The sequence below is a fragment of the Molossus molossus genome, unplaced genomic scaffold, assembly GCF_014108415.1.
Source record: "Molossus molossus isolate mMolMol1 unplaced genomic scaffold, mMolMol1.p scaffold_m16_p_15, whole genome shotgun sequence".
Lineage (NCBI taxonomy): Eukaryota > Metazoa > Chordata > Mammalia > Chiroptera > Molossidae > Molossus > Molossus molossus.
In genome coordinates, this window is record NW_023425350.1 from 32,426,526 (window position 1) to 32,437,607 (window position 11,082).

Genomic DNA, 11,082 nt, shown 5'->3' on the forward strand with positions numbered 1-11,082 from the left:
CAGCTCTTGGGTTCCACCCATCCAAACCCTGCCCCTTATTCATGGCCAGAGGCATAGAGTAAGTTGGAAAGAACTGTGAATTTGGGCTCAGAAACCTTCAATTAAAAGTAGTAGCCCCCCTACTTATTAGCTATGTACCTCTAAACAAGTTACTTAACCTCTATTCACCTCAGTTTACTTGCATATAAAATGGGGTAACATCTCTTCTGCCTATTTCAGGATGCTTGGGAAGAATTGCTAAGAGGATACTGTATATGTAGAAGCTCACAGTGAATTATTAAGAGCCACATAAATGTCATGTATTATTCAAGGTCCAGCTTGAATCCCACTTCATTCAGGGGAACTTCCAACCTTTCAATCCAGCCTACACTGAACTCTCCCCTGGCATTTCCTTCTACACTATTTATCTCAGCATTTGATATATTTGCTCTTGTATTGTTACTTAAATATTTCCAAGTGAGGAACATCTTCCCTCCACAGAGCCTAGCACAGGGCTATAAATATAGCAGTGCTCTATATTATCAATGTTATGAATGAACTGGTAGAACTGAGAGTAGAATCTTACCTTCCTGGCACCACAGTGCTCATTTCTATAAGAAATTTTGAGGAAAGCTTCCCTATGGTATATAGATTCCCTATGGTTTATAGGTTATATCCACATTCTAATAAGGGTACTTACTCACCAAAAGGCAGAATTTCCTTTTAAAAGGAGAGTACACTGTATAAACTGCTTGAAAAAAATCAGAAGCATGGGTCCAACCACAGATAAGATCTCAGAGGCTCCCCCAGTTGGGAGAATCCTGCCAAGATTACCTCCAGAGGGAACATTTTCTCCCATGTTCTCTCCTTAGGTTGAGGAGGCCTCATAGGGAAAAATTTTGCTGGACATATTTGCAAATTAGGCACCTCTCGTTTGATTTCTGTAGAAAATAAGGCATCCTAAAGGTTGTTAATTTCTCCAGGGGAAAATTCACTCTGAGTTCTATAGAATTATTTTCCTCAGGGCTCTTGGTAGCTTTCCCACAAAAACCCAGCTGCTGCCAGCGCTTTACCTGATCTTTGTAAACCAAAGAGCTGGGGCTTGACCGCGGTTGATCTTTAAATGAGTAAGTGGCCACTTGCTTCTTCAACAAGTCCAAGAAGTCAGGAGGCATGTACTGGGGAAGGTCATTTAGTACTGGATTGTTTCTGTGCACAAGAGGTGGTTTTCTCCTTCCTTCATTTTTAAAATTGTAGGTTGCTGCCACTGGATTTAATAAAGATTCCTCAATAAAAGTTTTCAAGTGGTAAGTGCCAGGGATAGGAGTATTCTGTGGAAAATTGACATCATTTTTCAGGTCAATATGTAAACTGGCATCATCTCTGAAAGCAGCATTTAAAGGGTGCCTCCTAAGCAACATTTCTCTTTGTTTTAAAGTTTAATAAAATTCTATTAAAATATAGTAAACGCTATGGACAAGAACACTAGCTCAAGAGAATCATGATTATATTCTTTCTGAGACAATTGCTGAGTTATAGCAAATGGGTTATGGCCATAATTGAAGTTTTAACTTCTTTAAAAAGTAGCTTCACAGATACTTAAACTTGAGATTCAATTTGACTATAAGTGTCAGGCCTTTGTGACACCACTCAGGATGTTTCTTGACTAAATACAAGTTATCCTACTGCTTAGTAGATAGTACATGTTTCTGTGTAGCCCTCAAGTGGGAAGCTACAGGATAATAACATGAGGCGGAGGATAGATTAGCAGAGCATATCGTCTAATTAGTCCAATAAGGGGTTTGGTACTTTCAAATCCCAACCACAATGTGGCTAAATGGCCAAACCTGAAGGTTTAGTCACTGCTGCTTTTGTAGCCATCTTTCCACTGAACACTCAGCTCAGTTCCACTGTTAAAATGAGTTCAGTTCCAAGAAGGCTATGGCCCATGGGGCCCCTCTGTTATTGCAGGGTGCAGATAGGAAATATTTCTGCAATATAGGAATGATGTCTCTTGAAAGGGAAATCTTCTGGTCATTTTACTTTCATATATTACAACCTTGCTTTCATATGTTGGTCATATTAATTAATAAAAGTTATCATGCCTGACTGGTGTGGCTCAGTGGTTGAGCATCAACCCATATACCAAGAACAAAGAGGTCGCTGGTTCGATTCCCAGTCAGGGCACATGCCCAGATTATGGGCCAAATCCCCAGTGGGAGGAGGCGGCCAATCGATGTTCTCCTTCATTGATGTTTCTATCTCTCTCTCCCTCTCCCTTCCTCTCTCTGAAAAAAAATCAATGAAGAAAAAAAAAATTTTTTTTAAGTTATCATAGGCACACCCAGGCTGGTTTGGCTCAGTGGTTAGTGTTCATCTGTGGACTAAAGGGTCACAGGTTCAATACCTAGGTCATAGGTCGTGTGGGAGGCAACAATGAATGTGTCTCTCTCTCTCTCTCTCTCTGTCTCTCTCATTCTCCTTCTCTCCCTCTCTCCTTCCTTCCCTTCCACTTTATCTAAAAGAATAAATTTTAGAAATATCCTCAAGTGAGGATTAAAACAACAAATAAGTTATCATAGGCTCTATGCCATCTAACTAAGATAAAAATTAAAACCCAAAAACCTCTCCAGAATGTATGCCTTTTTCTTTCTTGTGCAATCTTACCAAATTCATAAATCTTACCTAGATATTCTGTAAAGCAACTAGATTTCTACTTTTCCAAGCCTTTAAATTAAAAATTTAGTTTCTCATTCACATGCTAATACTAAAATTATAAATATGAAATAAGGTCTACTGTTTTCTTATGAATTAAGTGTTAGAAACTTAAAAGGTAAGACTGATTAAATCAACTATTAATAGGAATAAGAATAATATGAATAGAAAAGAATGGAAAAGTACATACTGTTAGTGCTGTTCTCCACCATCCTTCTCTTTCAAAAGATGATGTCTTCCTGGTTGGTTTCTATTAACAAACATAAAATATGCTTATTCATTTGAGAGGTGATCCCTGGAAGTTAAATATAATTGATAAAATATTAACTTGAATTAATACCTGCACCAAATTGGTCAGTCTGAATTAAAATAAAAGCTACATTATGATCAATTTTACCTGTATTATTTCTTTAAATTGTTATTTTATTATTTTAAGTGCGTTTTTATTTTTTAAATCCTCACCCAAGGATACGTTTTCATTTATTTTCAGATAGAGTGGGAGGAAGGGGTAGAGACAGAGAGAGAGAGAGAAACACCGATGTGAGAGAGACATATTGATTGGTTGCTTCCTGCCCAACCGGACCAGGGCCAGGGACCAAACCGCAACTGAGGTGCGTGCCCTTGACCAGAATCAAACCCACAACTCTTTGGTCTGCAGGATGACGCTCTAACCACTGAGCCAAACCAGACAGGGCTTAAGTGCTTTTTTAAATATCTAAATTCCCTTTGAGAAAATTAGAGCAATAAATATCCCCATGTGGTAGAGATGCTATAAGGATAACTAGATGTGACAAAACGTGGTGTTCTTGGAAAGAAAAGAATTGAATAAATCCAAAATTGTATTATTATAATTGTGATTAAAATTTATGGCTCAGCCGGCCAGTGTGGCTCACTAGTTGAGCATCAACCCACGTACCAAAGAGCTTGCCAGTTCGATTCCTGGTCAGGGCACATGCCCAGGTTGTGGGCCCAATCCCCAGTCGGGGGCATGCAGGAGGCAGCCAATCAATGTTCTCTCATCAATGTTTCTATCTCCCTCTCCCTTCCTCTCTCTCTAACATCAATAAAATAAAAAATATATATAAAAAAAAAAAGATGTATGGCTCAGGCCACTTTAGTGGGTGAAAAGAGCTCAACCTCAGATGAGGATGAACTGGGAGACATGGCAGATTTTGATGCCAAGAATGGTGTAGACATTATGCCATTAGATGTTTTAGAAAACCTATATTTAAAAGAAAACAATAAAGAAAATGAGCCTCCACCTCCTCATCTTTGTGGATGTCCTAATTCGCAGACAACGCCCTTGTGCTGTATTTACCAATGAAAGTGAACAACTATCTTGGATTTGTTTAGTGATTGTAATTTCAGTTCTGTTGCTCTTATTATGTTGTATATATTCAAAAGGAAGAGAGAAAATACATATCACAATTATTTCCACTAACTAATTTTTACTTCTAGCAGGTAAAATGCAGGTAGCAGTGCAGGGGTGATCTCTGCTTCCTTCCTGTACCTTGACATGCAAAAGGCTCTCCTAATACTCCACATGCAAACTGAAGAGGAAATTGAAATCTCTAATGAAGCTGCTGTGTGCATTTATGAGTATTAATGAATAAAAACTGCTTGGATGGTTTACCCTAAAAAAAGATTTATGGCTCAGGTGATTGTGCTGGGAACTCAAAGTCAAAATGTGTAGTCATCAGATTAATATGATATTGGGATACAAATTCCTGGAGATATGGTAAATGTTGCCAACTGCCATTTCCTAGATTTACATACATGATCAAATATGTATTATATAATTATGATACAGCCAATTCTCTCAGGTTGTCCAGCTAGCTGTGGAAGAGTCAGACTGATAGAGAAGCCAGACAGACTTGGGCTTGAACTCCTTTTCTGCCACTTACTAGCTAAGAGCACTAGGCAAATTACTCTGGCCCTTATGAGCCTCTTAGGAGTATTAAAATTAGGCATATCAGGGTTGGCATGAGCATTGTACATATAAACACTTGCACCCACAACCAGTGCTAATAATAAATGGTAGCTTTTATTTTTAACATCTCATCTGCCAAGAAGCAGATTATTTTGGTATTCTTCAATTTCTGAGGATGCTCTTGTCTTCCACAATAAGTACTCTATACCCTTTTATTATTTTTCCACATTTGATTCAGCCTCACTGTTAACAGAACACAAACAGAACACAACTGTTCAGTTTTTCCTTTTGTGCTATTTCCACTAAGTAAAATAATTAAAATGTTGATTTCCACTGTCATTTATGTTTGTTATTAGTATAAAATATGGGTTGTCTCAAACAATAATGCATTAAAAATAATAAACAATCGAATCAACAAAACTGATATAATTCATTGTTCCTGTCTAGCAACTTATATCCATTCTACTTATGTACCCCTGGCTTTAGTTTTACTATGAAGTATGTACATTTATCGACATTGTTTTGTACACACTAATCTGAATTTCTTCCTATCTATGTCCTTTATTAGATTTATATTGAATGTTCTCTGTTGCACACTTATAGTCTCAGAAATCAAACTTTCCCAGGCAGATCAAGACAGGTCTCCCACCTTTACCTGGGCCAGGAAAATGAGTTGGGAAGGACAAGTAAACATGATATATCCAAAAGAAGACAACTGGCAGCTGCTGTTTTGTTTTGCCCACCCATCACTTCAAATTTGTGTTAGGGGTGAATCACTTTACAAAAGATAGGCTAAACATCCCTAGTCCAAATTTATAAACTAAACAAAGGTAGTTTAAAATATTTTATAAATCCTAAACTCAAAAACGTGTCCATAGACTGAAAAAAATGAAAAACCCATTTTCTCGACAGAGGAAAATGAAAGAAATCCAATCACCCTGTTAAAGCAGTTGTCTCGACCATTAGTCATAGGAGAGGGGGAAAATACAGAAAACAAAGGGCAAATCGGAAGGACAAGAGAATAGCAAGGACAGAGGAAACAAAACGAAGTAGAGCTCAAATAAAGATTAGAGAAAAGGACAACAAGGTGATGAGAACAGAGAGGAGAACAGGAGGGGTGCAACTAGAGAGGTGGGATTTTTGGTGGAAGAGTCCGGTGAAGAAGACTGTGTAGTTGGACGCGCCAGAGGAGGACAGCAGTACTGAGGCCATGACCACCGAAAGGCCATGCCCCAAGTCTTCCCTTACTGTGATGGAAATGATGGCAGTATCTGGATGGTCCATTGCGACCTTCTCCGTGCTTAGACTGGAGTCTGGTTGCCAGGAGACAGCTCCGGGCGCCCTCCCGCGTGCAGGAGACCCGCCAAGTCTTTCTCCAGCGGTGGGGGAAGGGAGGCGGGCGCACGCTTTGATGTCCCACGCTTAACCTCGCGCACAAGCAGGCGTGGAGTCGCCAGAAAGCCCGCAGGTAAGTGTCTGCACCGATACTTTTTTAATGTCTACTTATTGATTTTAAAGAGATAGAGAGAGAGGAATCTTGGGGCATGGGGACCATGCTCTAACCAACTGAGCACCTGACTAGGGCTGCTGGGAGATTTTCAAAGATGGTTTGTAAAGGAGTGAGCATACCATAATCTCCATCAACCCTTTCACACATCACCCCCAATCTCATACCCATAAGAAAAGAAACAGAATGCTTGGTAGGCATACCTAGCTTTAGGGCAAAAATCAGCCTTAGCACCCACTTTCTAACATTGTTTCCAAGCTCCTCCAGAGATGGAAATTCTGGAGGTCACTTCTCTTGCCTGACTTTAGAAGTGGCACGAACACTAGACCCAACAGGCTTTACTGTGAAACAAGACCACCCTTTCCTAGCAGTATAGACCTTTACTTTCAAACTCTTTTGATGTAGCATCTCAACCTATAAACATTCTCATCTTTTGCCAGGCTGGTGTGGCTCAGTGGATTGAGCTTTGTCCCATGGACCGAGAGGTCCCAGGTTGACTCCCAGTCAGGGCACATGCCCGGGTTGTGGGCTGGATCCCCAGTAGGGGGCGTCCAGGAGGCAGCCAATCGATGTTTCTCACGTGGATGTTTCTATTTCTCTCCCCCTTCCTCTCGCTAAAAAAATCAATAAAAAATATATGTATTTTGATTCTCATCTTTAAAAACCCTCCCCTCAACCTTAGTAATTCCATTTTGTAGAGTACCAATGTTCCAGATACTTCACATTACATTAATTTAATCCTCACAACCCTGTGAAGTAGGTGTTAATCCCATTTTATGAATGAGGAAAAAGGCTTCCTTGGACAGTTTCAACATCACACAGCAGTGACAGAGTTCAAGTCCAGATGTGACTCCAGTGCCCCATTGTCCAAGCCACCATGAAGTTTTTACTCCCTTTTACTTTTTCAAGAGTAGACTCCTTAAACCATCTTAATCTGACATGTGCACATACCTTTCTATTAAAATTGCACTTGCACCCTGACCCGTTTTGCACAGTGGTTAGAGCAATGACCTGCAGAACAAAGAGTTGAGGGTTCGATTCTGGTCAAGGGCACGTACCTCAACTGCTGTTGGATCCCCAGGACTGGGGTCGTGGGTCGTGCAGGAGGCAGCCAATCCATGTTTCTCTTTCACATAGATGTTTCTCCCTCCGTCTCACTCTATCTGAAGATCAATGGAGAAATATCCTCAGATGAGGATTAAAAAAAAAGTGTACTTGCTAGATCCAATGGGCATTTTTCAGCTCTTAACTTGACCTCCATTTGTTATTGCTGCATTTATTACTCCACTCCCTCACTCTTGAATTCTCTGACTACCAGAACTTGAAGGTTGTCTGCATTTGCTGTGATTTGTTCTTCTTTGTCTATAAAGGTGGTAATAAACTGGTATTTCCCCACAAGGTGATTATGAAGATTAATTTGAGTGAAATGTTTGGAACCATGTCTGGCACATTGTGTTCAGTAAATATGGGCTATCATTGCCTTTAGGACAAAAGCAAAATTTATAGTCCAATCTCTTTCCCTCATCAGCAGCTCATGCTTTGATGTATGGAGTTGACCCTTAGAACACTGGATTAGGGATGTTGATCTCGAGCCGCCAAAAATCCATGCATAACTTTTGACTCCCCAAAACCTTACCTACAATCCACTGGCATCCACAGGGGATTGGTTACAGGACCCCTCATGGATACCAAAATTTTCAGATGCTTATGGCTCTTATATAAAATGGCTTAGAACATGCCCAGCCAGTGTGGCTCAGTGGTTAAGCAACGACCCATGCACCAAGAGGTCACCAGTTCGATTTTGGTCAGGGCACATGCCCAGATTGTGGGCCCAATCCCCAGTGGGGGGCATGCAAGAGGCGGCCAAAGTTCTCTCTCATCAATGTTTCTCTCCCTCCTTCTCCCTTCCTCTCTCTAAACTCAATAAAGAAAAAATATTTTAAAAACAAAAATAAAATAGCTTAGAACAATGCATACAATTGGCTCTCTGCATCCCTGGATATGAAACTCAGGAATATAGAGGGCCAACTATGTATTTACTGGGGAAAAAATCGTGTTAAGTAGACTCACCCTGTTCAAACCCAGTTTTAGGGGCAACTATACTTGCAAACCCCAAATGTACCATCTTCACACTTCTAAGGTCTTCCCATAAGCTAGCCCCTTTTTTGGCAGCCCAGTACACCCTCAAAAGTCAATTCCTCAGAAACATGGAAGTAGGGTACAGACTGACAACCCTCAGAAGAGGGGGTGGGAAGAGATAAACCACAGAACTTAATATGCATGTATGCATAACCAATGGACATGGACAACAAAGCCCAGGACGGGGCGGGAGGGATGGGGAGGAGGGTGCCAATGGGGTAAAAAAGGAGAAACATCTGTAACAAAAATAAAATTAAAAAAAAAGTCAACTCCTCTGAGAAGTCCCTAGGCCCAATCCCCCATAGCCCAAAGGGACCCTGTGCCTATCTTTATTGGAGGACTCATTTTGATAAACTGTTCCCAATTTCAAACATATCCAAAACACAGGTTTTTGTCTTAACTCTGAGCCCTTTGAATACAAGATTATTTGTTAAATAAGTGACCAGTTTTCTTCTCTATAAATAAAACCAGAGAATGAAATGAACTACAGCAGTGCTTTTCAAAAATGTACACACAAACATCTGGGGATTAATACAGATCCAGATTCTGGAGCAGGGGCTAATATTCTGCACTTATAGTAAGCTTTCAGGTGATTCTCTGGGCAACTTTTTGAGTAGCAAGAAACTGGAGAACTCTATTTTTTTCGTAAAATACTAGGATTCTAAATTCATTTAACATAGCCCAAAAAAATATAAAAGGAAAAGAAATAACCATGCACCACATTTGAAATCAAGAATTAGCCCTGGCCGGTTTGGCTCAGCGGTTAGAGCGCCAGCCTGCGGTCCTGAGAGACCCGGGTTCGGTTCCCGCTAAGGGCATGTACCTTGGTTGCAGTTTGTCCCCGGCTCTGGTCAGTCGTGCGGGTGGCAGCCACTCGATGTGTCCCTTCACATCGATGTTTCTCTCTCTCTCTCTGTTCCTCTCTCTCCCTCCCACTCTACCTGAACAAAAAAATGGAAAAATGTCCTCGGGTGAGGATTAAAAAAAAAAAAAAAAAGAATTATAAGGCCAAGAGGCAAGTAAAAACCAGTTTTCACAAATGTTAAGAGATTAAGAGTATATCACTGTGTCTCACTTCATTTTCTTCTTCAAGAAGAAAACTGGCTCAGCAGACTAGGGACTGGTACCCTAAAGACTAAAATAATATGAAAAAAGGTACAGAAGTCCAGAAATCCACACAAGGTATGAAACAGAAGAGAAAATAGCTTGAGTATCTCAAAAATAGATACAGCATGGGTCAATGATTTCAAGGACTTCACCAATAAAACAGATTAAGCATGTAGGATAAACAAAATGTCCTCCTAAGAAAATGTATTATACAATACCACTGGGAAAAGTTTAAAAATTGTAACAAGCATTTTTCTTTGATAATACAAAACTACAAAAAGAAGAGCTTAACAGTGCGTTTGCTATGCTTCAGATCTTTAATGAAAATTACATTCCAGGATCATTTTTAACTGCAATAGTGATGGTTTTGTTAGAATTATCTGAGCAAACATGCTAACGATAGTATTGAGGAAATTATCAATTATCATGACCCTGCTATTATAAAAAAGGTAACATGGTCAAGATTTGAAGATAAAGATTTTAAAATTATAGCCCTGGGTTTAAAAATTACATGTGGGAGGTAAAACAGAGATAGGAACCCAGCTGTTTGTGCTCAATGACCAGTTAAATTATAAACTGCTGTATGCTTCAATTTCCTATAAAATCAAAATAATGCTTAACTGTGTCTTTTGTGAATATTACTATATAAAACCAGCCATTAACATAACACACAAAATTGCTCCAAAGTGTGGTTCCCCTTCCATCTTAACAATTTAAACTTCAAACTACTGGTTGTTGAAACTGGAAAAACACCAAGATTAACTTTGCCCAATTCCTTCATTTTATAGGGTCATAACTGGTTTTAACAGGATAGTAACATCAATGAAACACTTACTGCAAATGCCAAGAACTATGCTAAGTATTTTTTACCTTAATATAAAAGCCAAGTTAGAAACCAGTTGGGTAAATTACACCCATTTTACAGGGAAGGTAACAGGCTTAATATTGACCTCTTCAAGCTTGCACATAGCAATAATCTGAAATACTACAAAGCAGATGCCTCAAAAACAGCCAGACACGCGAATCTTCTTCCATCATATACCTTGTTTGGCCTCCCCCCCTTTTTTTAAACTAAACTCAAAATCGAATGAAGATCTTCCCATTTAACTGATTTGCCTGCCTAATACGTAACAATCTAACACACTATTAAGATAATCAATTCCTGTAACTCCCCTTGTCTTGTCTAAAACATACATATCACTCTTTTCCTTTACTAACCATCCAGTTTTCTATTTTCTGATAGAGTAACAGTGGTATTAAAATAATCAAAGATGGGTAATAACCTGCCAAATAAGTTACCCACTAGCAAATTAAAAACTTTGTGGCTATAATAATCAGCTAACAATTATACTCTGGCTTGCTATGAAATCTCTCATTAAATTCTTTAAAAAAACCCTAATAACCACCTTCTGAGTAGCTTAAATTATAAACACTGGTTTAGAAGCAAAACTAAAATAAGGTTGTTACTGCCAATTCACTCCTAAAGATCCTTTTATTGTGTAAAAAAGTTATTACAGATAGGCAGACACAACTGAAGTCTCCTGTGCCTTGTGGCTAAAGCTGTAAAGAATTAAAAAGCACAAAGAATAAAACATTAGGAAAGAGGTTAAAACATAATGACTCCCCACCCCAGATTTAGACTGTTGTGCTCTTAATAAAAACATTTTAAAAATTCACTGCATGGCTAAAGTTAATATGGACACAG

At 39.2% G+C, this 11,082-nt stretch overlaps 1 protein-coding gene across 1 annotated transcript in view; it reads right to left on the minus strand.

Moving 5' to 3' along the window:
• Nucleotides 1-5,908, minus strand: part of STPG4 (sperm-tail PG-rich repeat containing 4) — a 45,174-nt gene extending 39,266 nt beyond the window's left edge. Inside the window, exons 1-3 of the mRNA XM_036263098.1 lie at nt 5,828-5,908; nt 2,885-2,944; nt 1,053-1,310 (exon numbers count right to left, since the gene is read on the minus strand). Coding sequence (XP_036118991.1) covers nt 1,053-1,310; nt 2,885-2,944; nt 5,828-5,908 — 399 coding nt within the window. The remainder of the gene's footprint in view (nt 1-1,052; nt 1,311-2,884; nt 2,945-5,827) is intronic.
• Nucleotides 5,909-11,082: the final 5,174 nt, after the last annotated feature.